Here is a 17,605-nt window from a genome sequence, read left to right as displayed (position 1 = left end):
TGTTAGCGTTAAAGACTATTTGTTAAATAACTATTCACAGTCGTGCTTTACATTAAATGCGACAAATAGCAGAGAGGAATAGGAAAGTAAAAACACGAAATAATGAAAAGCAGAGTAGCACGAATGGGACACGTTTTAACAAAACTTGTGTTCTTTTAACCAATTCAAAATTCCCAGTTTCAAATTCAGTGTATTTTAATCATGTTTCAGTTTCATATCCACTCAATCTATCCCATGACTAAATGCATGTGTAAAATAGTCATTTAAAAAAAAAATGGTTTAAAAACCATTTGTCAAAAAAAACTGTCTCACTTTAACTGGGTTAGGTGAGTGGTGATTTTAGCTGAGTGAAATGTAGGCTTTTTTAATTCATACATTTTGTTTTCACTGGGTCTCCTTGGTAAAAAGGTTGAGAAAGTTCACATAAACCACTGCAATATCAGTTTTGTCTTCAGTAAAAAAGTTTATTTTCTCAAGAGGTGACGTATCTACAAAGTGTGGTGCAGACAAAGCATGGACATCATAATCATAACATATAAAGATGATTTCAGAATTAAATCTAGCATGCATTTGCAGTTGTGTGCTATTCTGGATCAGCTGATCAAAACTGGCTCATTACACAGACTCAGAACTACATCAACATCTTACAAAGCAGTTACTCTTGTAATCAGCGAAATACTTTTAGTCATTTTGCATCTCATTTACAGCTAATGATCGTAGAAAAGGAAAGTCCTCCCACAGAATGTCTAGATTTGCCTCTTCTTTGGGCTCACTGTCATGGCAGGAACCAAAAAAACATTGCTCTTTTGGCATCCCATGCATACCATCAGTTGCCATATTATGGTAGCACTTCGGACTGAATGACTCTTCAGTCTCTAAAAGAGGCTGTGTGGACTCAGAACGCAGGTAGACGTGAGGCGCTTTAGCTGTAGGGCTGTTGTATGGACTGGTGAAGATTACAGTAGCATAAGGAACAGAAGTGCTGTTTGAACCAGAGTAGCCAGGGATCAATGGTGAACCACAAATAGACTCCCCCAGGTCGCTCGTGTCCTCTGCACTGTTTGACCATGAGTCATTGTCTTCTTTACTGAGTTTCAGAGGCAGGTCCAGGAAGCTGAGGTGGGTTAGGTACACTGGATTGGGCTCCTCACAGTCTGAGGCAAGATGGGTATCCTGCAAAAGGAAAATAAAGCTGCATTAATGGCTCTTTTGACCTGCTGGTGGCAATGGAACAAGCTGTAAACAATACAATGACATATAAAGTGAGTAATGTGTTGGCAAACATTTGCTTGCATGCATGTCCAGCTGACATGCAGCAATGTTATTATTCATTTGGAATCTTGTTCACCTGATAGGTCCAATACATCAGCCCCTTTCCTTTAAGTTCTATTGGCTGGCTATTTTACTACTCCACTCTGTTCACCAGCTAGCTGCTAACTTAGTCAGTCTGTTAGGTGCCAGGCAGGTAGTGAACAGAGGGTTCATCATAGCCTTTTTGCTGAAAGTTACGTCGAGGAGAGCACTGAGACTGTACCCAAACAGTAAAGTCTTGGGTTGTAAAACTAAAACAGCTAGCTGGAAGATGCTAAAATGTGCCGTAGAGCAGAGAGGCACGGCAGAGTTGGAGATATTTCTCTGTGGGCACATCACTTTGAGCGTTCCCTTTCACATCACACATAGTCATCTGATCCATTCTTAATATAAAACTATTAGCTATTGCAGCTTTTCCCTGAAGGCGGTTGTTGCAAAGAAAGCATTTTATACTGCACATGTTCATTTTCCACACCTGTGTTGATTCTGATGTCCATCTCTTAATGCTGCTGTTTGCTGGATCTGGAACAACTGGCCAGAAACGTCCTTTCAGCCTGCAAAAGAAAGTAAAAAAGTTTTTTTTTTTTAAATAAATAACATCACAGCTTCACAGCTCACAGTATGGCAAGGATCTCACCTTCTGTGGTTGGAAAAACAAGTCAGGACGATGAAGATAATCATCAATGACATCCCAACACCAGTCACAGTTAAAATAATCACGACAGCAGCAGCATCTAGAAAGAGACAAATACGTATTCTGAATGAAATATCTGCTGCGGGAATACACCCTGTCTTGATCTCCCTGCTCTAGAAAGCCAAATGATGATACTAACCGAAGGTCTCAGCTTCAAAAGTAATTGTTGACCCATTCAGGCTTCCACCATATGTGCTGACCATCATGAAAGCTTCATACAGTGACCCAGTGTTGAGGTCCTTCAGGACCACCCTCCTCTCTTCTAGGTCAGCACTTACAACTGATTGAAAAGTTAGACATCAGATAGCAAGTATGAAACAAAACAAACAAATAGAAGAAAATTATAGCAGTAAAATTAAGAGATTTAACCTACCGTTAATTGGTCCCTCATCATTCCAGTAGAAGATCTTGTAGCTCTGGATAATTCCGTTCCTTTGGTCTAAAGGTATTTCATCCCAGGTAAACTCGATATATGACTTCCAGGTCTTAATCATTTGTAGTTTTGGAACCATGGATGGAGCTGTAAAAAGAATTATCATCATGTGTGATAAATACAGCTATTAAGGAACAATTGTACTTAAACAGAGGTTAAAACATTGGTGGCTGCTGTATGGTGTATTGAATTCTATAAATAAAATTAACTTGACATAATTTGAAACCTTCAAGCCAGCAAAACTAATTATTCATTTCTATCCACAAGAGGGCATTATTCTACCATGAATCAGCTGTGTCTGATAGTCGCACAATGCATATACATGTGGCAAAATCTTTTTCCGCCTACCGAAAGTTAAGGCAGCCCAACTCTCACACCTCTGCCTCCTCTTTGTGTGATCCTCTTTGTGTCTTTGGTGACTTACCCTTTTGTCTTGAGTAGGCATTAACAGTCTGAGGAAGGCCTATCCCATCCTTAAACCGAGGATACACCGAGATCCCATAGGGCTTGTAGGGCTCAAAGCTGCCTATTGATGAGAGCGAAGAGGTTAGAATGTATCAGCACCGATAAGCTGCTACCAGTGTGTACAGGCAGGTCGTGCACAGAAACAAAAACCTTTCATAAGAGTGAATTCTCTTGGCAAAGGATAAACATCGGATTAGGAAAACCAAATAAAAGGTGAATAAATTATACAGGATGTGGAGCTGCAATACAAATACTATAAAGTGTACCTGTTATCACAAGGCTTGTCTGGTTTCTGTCAATCAATTCAAACCGTGTGTGAGAGAGGTTAGCTTTTAACAAAGGCCTCCATGCCACTACAAAACCAGTTGGACTGAAAGAATCCAGACTTCTCCAGTGGACCAGTAGGGAGCTGTCATCGTGAGGAATGGCTGCAACGTCTGATATCACTGTATGAGCTACACACACAAAACACATTGTACACATTGTACACATTGTATGCAATGTGCATAAAACCGTCTCATACATGAGAACAGGTTTAAGGTGTCGATTTTACCTTTAGGCAGGGAAATCTGAACTTCAGTGGGAGTGGATCTCCCTGCTGCATTTACAGCACTCAGATACACTTTCTTTGCTCTCCTGGGAAGCTGGAAAGTACAATAATTCTCCACTGTAGAGCACACCTTTCCCTTTTCACCCGATACTTTTTGCAGTGAGACAACATACGACACATTCTGGCTGTTGGCATGAAACTGATTTGATGGCTAAAAAAAAAAAAGGCAGAGTTAGTTATTTTAAAGGCAGACTCCACACACTCAACAACAAATAAAATATATCAGTTTATAGCAGGTATCAAGCAACTTGTGTAATAGTATGTACCTTCCAAAACAAATGTATGTTGAGTTGTTTGTGCATGTGATCCCCTGATACATTCATCCACCAGTCTAGACATCCAGTGGGAGCTGAAAAGAAAGAGACGGCTGACAGGTTAGTAGCTAGTCAAAAGCCTGCACTTCTCCTCTCACTCTTTAAAAAATAAAACTTTTTCTATACAAGACAGGGCTATGGATTCACTGCCAGAGTGTGCAGCAGAACTCAATACTTCAATTCAGCCTGTGCTATTAGAGCAAAGCAATGGGAGATGTTGAACATGACATTAGCATATATTGAAAAGACCAGGAAGTGGAAGAAAAGGCCATAGATTGGAAAATGTTAGAGTGACTGATTGTGTCACTCTGAATTGATTCAAGCCCTACCGCTCTCCAAGGTGACTCCCGACTGGCTGCTGCTCCATTCACTCCAGGGGCTCTGCTTGTATCTGACTCTAATCTGGGCCACATACTGAGTCCCATGGAGGAGACGACACAGGTCCGCAGGTCGGGATGGATGAACCCCACTCAGCGGGATCTAACATATGTCCCAGAGCAAATAAACCATATGGATATGAGTTCAGCCGCGCGTACAGCGAAGTTCATGTAGGTCATCCAACTGTAGGGTTACTTGAATTTTACTGAACGTTAAACACTTAAGGTTTCAGACGTGATTGAGACTGGAATGAATTATACTCACTGGTTGTTCAATCCATCGGCTGCTGTCAGCAGTCTTAAAACGAACCTCCAGATTCAGGCGGCAATTACGCATCCAGGCCTGGTCCTGTGATAATCTCCAGGTCAGCTTGAGGCAGCCGTACCTTTTCGGCACTGCTTGAACCTTCAGGATCGTTGGTGGATCGAACTTAGCTGAAATAAAACAGCCCTGATGAAATTTAAGGGTAATTTATTTTTTCCACGCTTTTAGGTTCTGCAGAGCTAAGTAGCATTTTACTTCCAAAAAGTAATGCAGGGACCTCTGAAAAGTCCAGAAAGTTGTTTAACAACACCTAAAGCTGGCAGGAAGGTATTTACTGGACACTCAAAGACTCTTCTAACCACTTGAATAAAACATTCTGTCCACTGCAAAATAAAAATAGATTTTCAATCAGTTTCTCAAACTGCAATACCATTTCCTAATCCTAACAAACATGCTTATATTTGAAAAACAGTATGTTCTCAGCTTACTGAAACAAAAGTCATTCATGTCAATTTTGTAAATTTGTATAAAACTATGTTATATTGTTTTATATGTTTATTCAAAATAATAGGTATTCTTAATCTGTAATTTCCCAGTTATGGGACTAATAAAGGATTATTTTATCTTATCTTATTCCTTGTCAAGAGCTGGTGCCTACATTACCAATGATACAACATAGCTGCTGATGTTTCTTTCAGAGATTCAGGAATTGTGTTTTACTAGTGGCGAATAATGAAGCCTTGAATCACTAGTCCTAGGCAGAGATGTGAGGTAGGTGATAGAAACCCGGTAAACTCACTTATTTCTAACTCTGCACATTTTTATTTTCATTGTCAGGCTTGATGTTTTCAGCCCTCACTGATGATGAGTCAATTGACATCATCTGAGGCAATTTGCTCTTCCTGTAGCCATGAAAGACTTTAACTTTTCTTTACATAGGCAGTAGAATTTCCCAAGACTGTTAAAAACATTTTGATGTGTAACATCAGCCCCCCGTAGGATTGTCCAGGGCAATATAATCATTTTATTAAATATGGCTGGTCATTGACAGTTTGATGGAGGTCACTGCATTTCCACAAAAGAAACAATCAAAGAAAACATTTAAAGATTGCATATTTTCTTTGTTTCCAACCTGCACTGATGGGTTCCAAAGTGACAGGTTCTGAGGCTGCTTCACCAAGTTCATTCACAGCCTTCACGTATATTTCCATTTCTGAGAACAGGACAAAGCCAGAGCGTGGGATGGCATATCGCTGGACTCCTGGTAGTAGCTCATAAGTGTGATTCTCCTTTGATTCCCTGAAATGAGGAAATTAATGTGTCTGAATTGTGCAACCATTCAGATATATTTTGTAAATGCCGCTTTAAACATTCCTGACACAAAAATGATGTTTGCTTCTTGACAGTTTCAGTGTATTCCTGGCAAATGGCATTTAGAGGCAGAAGATTACCATATCTTGGTGTGGAGGGTGTATTTTGTGTACAGGTAGGTCTTCTGCTGCCCAGGGTCCCAGCTACAGGTCAGAGTGTTAGGGTTCGTGAGGTTTGTCTGACAGCTGAGGTTTTGCGGTGCTTCTGGAGGATCTGAAAAATATTTGCAATAGATGAATTGTAGTTTCCTTGATGCATTTCTGGGCAAAGAATGTTCAAAAGTAGTCAAATAAAAAATAAAAGTCAAGCTTCTTCCTAATGTAATTAATTAATTCTTCTGATACAATCTTGCTTTATCTGTAAACTTCTACTTATCCAAGTTTGGCAGATCTTTTAGATAGGAAGACAATAAAATTACTAGCATCTTTTAAATTTGATCAAGTGTTCAACACCGAGGTTTAATTTTCATATTGTATGTTGTGTTTAACCCAACATAAATTACTTTGCTTCCTAATATACAAACATGCACAAGAAGTTGAAATCTTTCTCACATCCGGCTCTGATCTCCACTCCCCCAACTACTTGAACAGGAGAGGTCTGGACACAGCAGGTGAGGGAAGCCCTGGTGTGATTGAAGTTCGGTATAACAACCTCAGAAACTGTGATGCTCTCATTGGCTACGGAGCTGTTGGGGAGAAAGTGGTTGTCGAGACGCCACTCAACACGAACAGCCTGTCCAATGAGCAGAGGGCAACCATTCCTAATGACACAGGTGGCTGTTACAGGTGACCCCAGAGGCACCACTGAGCTGGATGTTTGGACCTTCGCACACGGCTGCATGTCAGCTTCTAAAAATAAGAAAATTAATTTATCATGGTTGTAAATCTTGTTTTAATGATTATCATTGTAAAAAATGCCTTGTATTCAGTTTGAACAGAGTCTTCAACACAAAGGATGGAAATGCGTAATAGACTAACAATTGCCTTTGTAACTGCTGGTTAGGTATTTCCATTTAGATGTACTATTTCATTCTGAGAGCAAGGCTCACCATTTCTGGATCCTTTCACGTGTGCCACCAGCATGACAATCACTGACAACCATGTGGATATCATGATGATAAAACCTGTTAGGCAGCCAAAATGAAATACATTATTCTCAAATTACAAACTCTCATGGTGTATCAAAACAATATTTGAATTGCCATTCTGTCTGAGCGACATGCCGCATTGTGTGAGGAGAGGTATCGAGAGTGATAACGTCTGTCGCTTCAAAATACATCATCAACACTGTGTTTGAAGTGTTTGCTATGGCGGCCTGATGTGAACAAGGATGTGATCTCCATAATACATAGCATTTCAGTATAAACCGACAGCTAGAGAATGCATCCAAGGCTTTCCACGACAAGAGTGGAGAAAAACCTGCAGTGCTGTCTGTGTAAAGTGTCTGCAGAGCAACAAGCTGCAAACACTAACACTAGATACACTTGTGAATATAAAGATCTGTGACAGTTAAAGTCATGATGCAACATGATTACACAAAAGATGAGGCATTTGAAGCTCTGCTAGCTGTAAAAAAACACATTTTTAATACTTTGTAGGTGGAATATATGTAGTAAGTACACTACATAGACAAAATGATAGGGACACCTGACCATGACGTGACCATGACCAACAGGCACTTTAATGACATCACATTCTAAATTCATAGTAAATTTGGAGTGTTTCTGTGGGAATTTTTGCCCATTCATGCAGTAGGCATTTGTGAGGTCAATCACTGATGTTACGCACTTTGGCACAGCCGTGATGGAATAGAAAAGTCCCTTCCCCAAACTGCTGTCACACAGTTGGAAGCATAGCATTGTCCAAAATGTCTTGGTCTGCTAAAGCATTAAGCATTCAATGAAAATAAGGGGCCGAGTCCACCCCTGAAAATAAAGAGGTGTGTCTGGATACTTTTGTCTATGTTGTTGTCTCTCTACCATTCTATTGGAGAGGTAACTTCTTTAAGCTGAAAGGAAGACTGCATTTTCCAGTTAGGAATTTGTTGGGCATCTGCTCCATAGTTGATTGGTCATGTATAATAAGTAGAAGTGCTTGTAAGCTAAGCAGATGGGAGCTCTTTTCCGGCAGATTGTCTTTCTAAAATTAAGTCAAAAACCTGCTTCTTGAATTCGCCACTTGTTTGGAACCTTACATTACAAGCACAGATGTTAAATGAAAGTGAATATTGGAGAACTTTTTGAAATACTCACCATCACACAACCAAGAGAGGGAACAAAATTACTCAAATCTGGCTGGTGGCTCACAAAGCAACACCAAGAAGACACGGGCATGCCCTCACTGCATTTCTGTCTTTCTGTGTTGTATGGAAGGAAAGACAAAGTAAACTGTGATAAATATATTTATTTTTAAATATTATTAAAAAATTATCACTCAGTTATGACAAAAACATTAAGCTGCAGCTGATTTACAGCATTACAAGCGATTACAAAGCGATTCCATTCAGTGTGTGAAATTAAACTTTCTTAAATGCTGCTAAGAACTCAGCAGGGAGGAAAGCTCCTATATGTTGTCTGACAGTGGCAAATGACGCTTATTGATTTCTCCACCGCTGAAAAATTTCCTACAGACACACACGTGCATGTGAACACACAGACAAATATGTACAGAGGCAGTAACTGAGACCGCAGCATTAAGAAATGTTCTGTAGTCTTGTAACACCCCATCTTTGTCTCTCTGACCGATTCTGTATAGCAAACTGAAGAATCTGAAGCCAGTTGTTCACGAGGCCAAAACATGTTGACAGCATCTGCATGTTTATTATCAGCACGTTTCAACTTATTCTTCAAAGGCAAAATGAACAAATTAAGATGATTTGTTATTAGATTTTCATTAATTTCACTCCTGCATTTTATGCTGTACCTTTAGGCAGAAATTTTATGTATGTGCTGTGAAATTGCATGAAACCTCATGTTGGAAAGAGGTATTACTTTAATAATTTGTAACTATCACTCAAACTCACGGTCAGGATCGCCTCCGTCGACAATAACCTGCTTTTTTTGGAGAAGTATGCGTTAAAACAACATGAGAGGAATGCAATTTCTCCCTCTTTCTTATCAGCTGTGTGCATAAAGGCCTCCATTTTCTCTCCTGCTTTCTTTTTTTTTAGAATTTCTGCTTACTACTAAGAAGTAATTGCCTGTGGCTCTGACAAAAGGCAATTGAGAGGTGGGGAGGGAGAGTGGAGAGAGAGATATGCTATTAAAATTTGACTGTATTTTGTCAACCAACCCAGTTTGATATGCTTAAAATAAAGACCATATAAAATAAGACTATTTTCAGTGTAGTGAACTTTCCTAATGTGCTGTGCACTGATGCTATCTGGAATCATTTGTGTGTCTGAGTGAGTCATATTACTACGTGTAGAGAAACATTTTGCCACAGCCACCGTATGTTTCCTTTCCCGTTGCTGTTGGAGGTTACAAAACACCTACTTTCAGGATTTGGCAACATCCTTAACCAAGAGTACAATGACAAACTTGCCACTATTTCCCCTTTTTGGTTTTATTTCTCACACTAATCACAGCGCTTTAAATAAGAAAATTTAAAAAATTCTTAAGAAATGTTATTGTTTGGATTTGGACATTCATTAATCATACAACGGTTCCTTTGTGGTCAGACACATTAACATTAGGTGTCAGCAGTTGTAAAAATCCAAAAAGCTAGAAAGGAGGAAAGCAGTCTGTTTCATTTCCTCTTTTTTAATGCATAACCAGAGCATAAACATGTTTTCTATAGCTTAACACACGAACACTACTTCCATATTGATAGAGTTATCATTTAGCAGAAGTCCTCAATGGCAGAAAAGCTGACAAAACTCACATTATGAATATTTTTATGTAAAAACAGTTACAAACAGCACTATATGTTTCTTTAATCTTTCTTTATAATGTTTTCATTTTATCCGTTTTAATAAAATTTAGGTGTTTTTATATTTGAATGATTATTTTATCATAGAATTCCTTTTTAAATAAATATTTGAAAACCCTCTGATTTTCATGAACATGAAATACAGATGGTATTTCATGTTGGTTACAAAAACGTACAGGCGAACCACAAAAGATGATAAATGGCACAAGTACAATTCAGAGCAGCCACAGGAATCTGATTAAACGATTGTTTTAAATGAAATTACGTGGAGCGGTCCGTGAGTTGGATCGGGACACAACTCTCCAGCCATAACCTGTGTCATTCAGAAACAAGTTTTGTGAAGTTTCCCTTTTCAATCTGGCACAAGTACCAAAATGAAAGGACCAGCAAATCGCTTGATGTGAAGATAAAGGAGAGCCATCAGAGAGGCTTGCCACTCACCACACAGCAGCTGCGGCAGACCCAGAAAGACGAGAGCCTCTCATCAGCCCTGATAGCACTAGATGAAACAGTGTGGCTCAAAGCAGCTCAGATTGGAGGACGTGTGCGTGTGTGTGTGTGTGTTAGCCAAGCAACAGCAGCAGCAGCAGCAGCAACAATATCCTTGTTTTGAATTTGTCACTGTTTTCCAGGAAGAAACACATGACTGATGGGGCCCAGTCATGGGAACAAAAGTTGAGTGTTGAAATTCTCTGAAGAGCAGGGGTGAACAGTTAGGCTAAAAATAATCAAATCTGGTACAAATTTAAAAATTCTTCACATTTATTTACTGTCACAATAAAAAAAACAGGGGGGGGGGGGGGTACATGCAATATATCAGACTGAAGAAGCCCAGCGTCTACACACACAAATACAATAGATGGCTGTAAGGTTTGCAATCCTCCGTAAATACAATATGTGCAATATGCTGTTGTGATATCCAACTGCTTTACTAGTAGAGCCAGGCTTTGTAGACTACAGAGTCGAACAGGTTGTCACTGGTGTGGACATTTGTTTTTTTTTAACAGGTTCAGTGGAAGACAACACAACATATTTGATTAAATCGGAGCTATAGAATTTTAAATTATGTTTTCTCACTAAATCTTAGCTTTTCATGCTTTCACAAGTGCATAAACTACAAGAACTCCTTCTTAAAAAACAAAATTGAGAGGCAGGTAATTATGTGTCATCGGTATCGGCCAAAAGAAATACACATCTTGCTCCCCTAATGAAGTGATTAAAATGATTGGTGGTGGAGTAATAAGAACAGTCATTACACCTCATTTTGAATCAATTAAATGTCAGTCTGTGGACAGGTGAGGCGTCTGGCATTCACTACCTCCTTACTATGCGAGTACAGAAGTATTTCAACTTTACTTGATGGTCTTTTCCCACAGGGTGCCATCTTGAAGAATGCAATAAGTCTGGTTCAGGTTGACCCTACGTCTGTCTAGAGTGCAACCTTTAAAGTAGCACAGCTGCCGTATTGCAGAGGCTGCCACCTCCCTCTCCGAACCTGCCCAAGCCTTTTTCAGCATGGTAATTGAACAAGCTTTTAAATGGGATTGTAAACTGTGCCTTGACCTCCCAAGGGCACTTGAAACTACTTGCCATATCACGTTTATTAGCTTATTAAATTGTAAAATGATTCCGCGGCTGAAGCCTCATTTCAAACGGTGCGCGAGGCGAGCCAGCAAGCTCAGCTACTCAGCTTTTAATCTAACAGCTGTATCCCTGCTTGGTCTCTCTACTGCCCTCAAAAACATAATGGAAGCTAACTGTTAATGAAGAGGCCGCTGGAGGAAGAATTAAACGCATGCACGGGTGGATTTTTGAACAGGAATCAACAGGAGGGAAGAAATGCAGGCACTAATTAAAAATACATTAACTGGTTATCATGCGTTGACATATTTTGCTTGATCTTTTTTTTCCTAATCAGCAGTAATGAACGAAGTGTTCTCCATCCACTGGATATTACATACTATGTTTCAGTGAGCAGTAAAATTAGCTGAGGGCCCCGAAGCTAAGTTGAACTGATGAAGCTTTGCTAGGTTTGATTACGGCTCTTGTACTGTACTTAATAGAATGTTGTCTCCTCTTTAGATTGTAATTCACATTAGAGATGAGCCTAACCCTCAAATTAATCACTGCTGGAAATATCCTCTTCTATCTATCTATTATTATACAGAGAATTACGGTAGTTAACTGCAATCACAACTGTTGTAATCACAGCTTCTGCTAATCACAGATGCTTCCATTTAAATCTAAAAATATTTGAAGCCCAGTGCTGTTCTGTTGAAACAATGCGATCCTACTTCTCTTTAAGTCAAAATCAACATACTGTGGCCAGGGGTTAACTATAAAATAAATTACAGGTCAAATCTATTATTTTTCTTTTTCTAACAAGCCCTTAAAGTGTTGGCAGATGTTTATGTGCCATTAACACCTGCCACATCATTGAAAACTAAAGCTAAACTAGAAAGTATTAAAATGTACAGTTTACTGAGTTCATTACAAGGTTAATGAACTTTAATGGGAAAACTGGACTGTCACATGAATAAAATTTTGATTGAACTCAACAAAGAAAAATCGAACCTGTACAACAGCCAGCTGAACATGGCACATAATTTCATGTGTAAACGTGTTTCAATCAATTATTATTATTATTCAATCAGTGATGACAGAACCGTTCACCTTGTGTTTTTCTGGAATCAGACATCATAGACAACCATACCAAATCTGAAGGAAATTGATCCAACGGTTTTCAGAATAATTCACTAAAAAAAACAAAGATATCAACTTTACGGTGCCACTAGAGGAAAAATGAGGTCATCACTGCAGAAACGTATTTGATATGTTAAGATATTACAACAGGCTGAGCTGTTGTTCATACAGACTTCTGAAACGGAAACTGTTCTGCAGTGACAGTTCAGATATGCACTGTACTAGTTGTGCATATTATCAAAATTCCCAGATGGACAGGCCATGTATCCTGAATCGTAGCATGTGCACGGATCCTGTTCGCATACATGCCAAACAAAGTGTCCTGAGATATGCATGTAATTCACACAAGTGCCTGTACTGCAAAGTGTTTGCATCACTTAAACAAGGTAGATTGCGCACACATGATACGGGTCAAACCCTGTCACTTTAAACATTCACACTGGATGTGTTTACCTCTGAGTTGTTGTACGCCGACGAGTGTGGCCTCTTGCACTCTTGCTCTTTCCACCGTAAGGCTTGGCCGAGCGAGACGCTGAGACCCTGAGAGAAGGAAAGAGAGAGGAGGCCAATGCTCTGACTCACACTCCTGCTCCTTACATGCACCCAATCCACTCCTATCTAGTACCTGTCACACGCTGACTGCAAAATGGAATTGACTATTGATTTCCTTCTTACCACAGGTCAGCTGCACTGGCAGGCTTTAGTGGGCTCACTGAGAGCCTCGCGTGGGACAAGAAGAGGAGAGGAAAGGAGCACGAGGAGCACAAACACACGCATTAGAACACACACACACACACACACACACAAACACACACGCGCACAAATACACATTATTATTAACTACACTTCCCTGGGATTGTGTAAAGGAAGACAAAGAAGGTTGCTTCAAGAGGAGTGTGTGTGTGTGTAGTGTAACACGCTCACGGCCGAGCTTTGATAAAGCTTTGGGGGGATTTGTTTTGTGAGGCAGGAAAAGTTAAATAAGCACAAGTGTGAAAAGTATTATTTTCAAGGCCAGATTTTTCTGCAGTGAAACAAAGAAGTAATTCGCAGTTTTTTTGTTTTTTTGGGGGGGGGGGGGGTGTGACCTGAGAGAAATAATTCATCACTGGTTGTGATTTTGGACTATTTGGTAGAACTTTGCCTTCTTTTAATGATTCGTTCAGTGGCCTGAAGAAGTGAAAGTTAGCTTTATTTCACAATAAAAAGCATAGATAGAGAGATAGCAATAGAGACCTAAAAAAATCTTTACTTGTTGATCAGTCGTACTTATCTCTGGACCCTTTGCAGAGTCGCAACCCACTGATAGAAAAGCACAGAAACAGACGACAAAGAAATAAATAGCTTTATATTAATTGAGCCTTTGTGTTGTTGTTTGGGTCTCAAGTGTTGTTGTTTTTTTAAATCACAAATTATCATGAGCTGATCAAGTATGCATGTGTTGTCTGTTCATATTTAAAAGTTAAGATATTCAGGTTTTTGATAACACACTTGTAAAACTTTGCAGCCTAAAGCCAACAACATGAATTGCGCAAGCTCCACTGACAACCAGGATGAGTACACCTTCCTCTGCAGACCCAATAAACTGTTACTATGTGTTCGTCTGTGGACAATGATCCGACTGTTCCTTGGACTGTTGAAATCTGTTGGTAAACCAATACTAAGATTGACAAATTATTAATCTCTCTCTTCATGGAAATGAATCCTTTCCCGTTCACAGGGCCATACTGCTCTTTATCTGCAATGTGTCAACCAATTTTATCTTACTCTGTAAAAGTTGAGTTAGGAAGTAAACAACTGCAGGATGTCAAAGCAGAACCACTCTTACGTGCAAAGTGCTATGAGTGTACTAGGATTTGATGTAGATATAGCATATCATAGAAACTCATAGAAACCATTTGTGCGAATTAAATGCATATGCCATGACACTTTGTTCAGTAAAAATGAAAATGGTACCCACTCACATATGACAGCAGTGACGATAGGCACAGAAAGTAAAGCACATGTACCTTCCACGTTGCATGACTGGCTGAAAACCTGTGCTAAAAGGGTTTGTTGTTTTCCCTCCATTTGTGGCTCAGGTGATACTCTGAAATCAAAAAAATACATGCAAGATATACTCTACTTCGTGATATGATACAGCCTCACTTTACCAAATGTGTGTTTTCCAGAAGGACTTTGAACTGGCTGCCTGATCCCAACCAACATCCATTTTTTTCCCCCTCTACACAACCTGGGTGGCCATACATCATACATGATGTATGATGTATGGCCACCCTTGACTGCCTTCCTTTCCACTCCCCATAAACAGTTGATTGCTTTACTTTGTTCTGTTGCTCATTTCCCTATTTGTGTTCCGAATGAATGCTCATAACCAACGCACACCAACTGGTTTATGGGTCAATCATTGGATAACTTCACCCGTCTACACTCAAATGTCTTTCACTGAGGAATCAAAGCAATAGGTTGACATATGGAACGTTTGATTTATTCTTGCTGAGAAAATCCACCTGAACTTCTAGTTCTGGCTCTCCTTTAGAAAAAAAGATTGAGTGCAAGGATAAATATTTGCTGACAGTCATCCAAATTTAAAATCTAAGGCTATGTTTTAACACCTTATATTCCCTCCTATAAATACCAGACCACCGGTGAAACACGCCACCACAGAAAAACCAAGGTTGTTTGTAGAAATTAGCATCACCACTAGTAGTACTTGCAAACAACAGATTGTAAACAGATTATGGGACTTGTCAAAGGCTGACCCTCTGTTAGGTAGCACCTGTGTACAACAATCTGAGCCAAAAGAATATCTACCCATTACAACCAACAGATGGCACTCTGGTAACATCCAGTCCTCAGTGAGACATTTATGATGGAGGAAGAAAAAAAAAAAAGGCAGAGAGGCACTGAGAATTATTATCTGTAATTTTGTGTTTATTGTATGATGCAACTTGTTTTAGTGCTACAGGTGTGGAAGTGGCAATGCAAGAAGTTGTACAGAGATAAGTTGCAATATTGCTTCTTTGAGTAAAGGTTACAGACCAATAGTCTCTGAAATCATGTTTTTCTGTCACAAAATGCTTGCCTGTTAACTTTAAGCACTCCTCACGGGGACACTATTTGACAAGACAGCCAAGCTATGTGTCAGACCTCTTTAGCTCACCGACTTATTCTAACTGGACCTGATTTGGTTTTGTCATATGTCTAAGAACAGGGTTACCTTGAACAAACTGTTTGACATTCATGCTTCTGTGCAGAGGCTGAGGAAGACTGCCAGGCAATCTGATCCTTCTCAGTCTCCTGACAGTAGGACCTCGACCAGTCATCGCTCCGACGCTGTCTTTGCTGGTGAAGCCGGATGAACCAAGGACAGGAACTCCATTTCCCAGACCATAACCAGATAGACCCCTCTGGTAAATGCCATGACCCTTGCTTTGGGGCAGGGGGAGCCCACTCAGAGACACGCCACGTCTATTTGGGACAGACTCATCAACAACAAGGTCATGCTCATTGTGGACAAATGAGAGTGGTTTGTTGCGACCTTGAGGATTCCAATTCACAAGGTCAGACTGGCCTGCGGCTTCAGTCAGAGTTGGAGGGGCAACATGCTTGACCTCCTCAAAATTGGACTTGCGGTTAATAACTGATTGTCCCCTGGGAAGTCTCAGCACTCGGTGGGTGGTGTATTCACTTTGAACTGGATTGTAAGGGCCATGGTGCAGTAGAAATGTAGATTCTGAAACCCTGGGGTGAGCTTGTTTACGTCTTCTGTCGTCCAGGGATCTCATTCCAGGTTGGTTTTGTCTGGAGGACGTGATGAGACGTGATTCAGTCTCAGCCAGTTCTAGGTCATTGCTATTGTAAGACTGAGGGCTGAATGGCATTGTGTCTGTGTGCATCCCATGATGAGCTGGTCCAAGGAGATCAGGAGCTCCATGGACTCCAGGATAATCCAAACCCAAAGCAGCTGCACGGGCTACAGCAGAATAACAAGCAGACATGTTCACAGACTGTATTTATTCTGTAAGCCATTTCATTATTTTAAAATGATAAATATACCTGCTGATTGGTAATTGTAAGAACGTAGTAACATCAGTCAAAGCACACTACATACCTCTTGCTGTTTTAGCACAATATACACCTCCAGCTGACACAGAGCGAAGCACAACGGAGCTGCAAAAGACAACATACACTGTAAGCCAAACAGCACAGCACTGAGCAGCAATGATTATTTTTTTAACCACAGGAAACATTCAGGTTTGAGAATACCTGAGAAAAACCACCAGAGGCACACACATCCCTGCAGCTATGTCAGCATAAGCTTCATGGAAAAAAACAGTTTCTGAAAGCATTTGCCACTCTTGACTTCTTTTGCAGCAACTCTGCCTGCCCAAATCCTCACCCTGGCTTGATTTACTAATTACAGACAGCTGGTTGCCATAGACACCAAAACTCAAGCACTGAATCCAGTCAGCCACCAGCAAATTGCTGCATTACAGGCAATTAGTTGAAATACTTGCAAGCAGCAGAATTCCACAAAACAAGACATTTTTGATTATTTTTTCATTTTAGCAAAGTGAAGCACACATTTAAAACATGGCAGCGTAAGCGGAAAGGATAAGAGTCGAGCAAATATTTATGGTCCAGTGCAATTTTGAACAAACTTACAATTCTGTAATCTCATATCACACAGCAGCAAAACAAAAAAACTGTGCAAGCTTGCTTAGAAAAATGTGAAATTGTGTAAATAGGTGTGAGTAGAATCCTTCAGTGTTATTTGAATATTAACTATTATGCAACTATGAGCATGATTAATAACATCATCCAGAGAGCTGTAATTTACCTGAACAGTAGCTTCTCACTCACTAGACCTAAAACCCATGATAATGACATGTAAGTGATTACCATAACAACCACAAATTTAAAATGATCTCATTAAGCTTGACCTTTTTTTTTATTATACGGTTCAAAGTACACAGAAAACATTTGGAAGCGGACGTGCAGCAGTAACAGTCTGTTGTTTTTCCTTTGTTTATCCTAAACGTGTTGAGTTCAAGACTAATTGAAAAAAAAAAAACACAGTTAATTCCTTCACTTTTAAAGCAGGAGAAAAGAGCAGAGTTTGTGATTCTT

General features: G+C 39.9%; 2 protein-coding genes across 3 annotated transcripts; both read right to left on the bottom strand.

Annotated features, from left to right (window-relative positions):
* Nucleotides 1–269: 269 nt before the first annotated feature.
* Nucleotides 270–13,012, bottom strand: csf3r (colony stimulating factor 3 receptor (granulocyte)). Of its 2 annotated transcripts, none has more exons than XM_046398812.1 (17): nucleotides 12,926–13,012; nucleotides 8,092–8,195; nucleotides 6,889–6,963; nucleotides 6,392–6,688; nucleotides 5,921–6,053; nucleotides 5,602–5,768; nucleotides 4,470–4,639; nucleotides 4,157–4,307; nucleotides 3,780–3,862; nucleotides 3,457–3,664; nucleotides 3,170–3,358; nucleotides 2,863–2,964; nucleotides 2,379–2,525; nucleotides 2,145–2,285; nucleotides 1,949–2,045; nucleotides 1,787–1,865; nucleotides 270–1,173 (listed from the first exon to the last, which is right to left on the bottom strand). In XM_046398812.1, the coding sequence occupies exons 3-17, from the start codon at nucleotides 6,950–6,952 to the stop codon at nucleotides 682–684; spliced, it is 2,520 nt and encodes an 839-aa protein (XP_046254768.1). In that variant the 5' UTR covers nucleotides 6,953–6,963; nucleotides 8,092–8,195; nucleotides 12,926–13,012; the 3' UTR covers nucleotides 270–681. The 2 variants fall into 2 exon arrangements, with proteins under 2 accessions (XP_046254768.1, XP_046254767.1); XM_046398811.1 differs by lacking the exon at nucleotides 12,926–13,012 and adding an exon at nucleotides 10,211–10,366.
* A 2,373-nt stretch (nucleotides 13,013–15,385) lies between these two features.
* Nucleotides 15,386–16,901, bottom strand: LOC124065413. Its single transcript, XM_046400800.1, has 3 exons — nucleotides 16,742–16,901; nucleotides 16,587–16,645; nucleotides 15,386–16,448 (listed from the first exon to the last, which is right to left on the bottom strand). The coding sequence occupies exons 1-3, from the start codon at nucleotides 16,822–16,824 to the stop codon at nucleotides 15,640–15,642; spliced, it is 951 nt and encodes a 316-aa protein (XP_046256756.1). The 5' UTR covers nucleotides 16,825–16,901; the 3' UTR covers nucleotides 15,386–15,639.
* Between the last annotated feature and the right edge of the window lie 704 nt (nucleotides 16,902–17,605).

The sequence above is a fragment of the Scatophagus argus genome, chromosome 9, assembly GCF_020382885.2.
Source record: "Scatophagus argus isolate fScaArg1 chromosome 9, fScaArg1.pri, whole genome shotgun sequence".
NCBI classification, from domain to species: domain Eukaryota; kingdom Metazoa; phylum Chordata; class Actinopteri; family Scatophagidae; genus Scatophagus; species Scatophagus argus.
The sequence above is the reverse complement of the archived record's forward strand: the minus strand, read 5'-3'. Positions and strand labels throughout refer to the sequence as shown.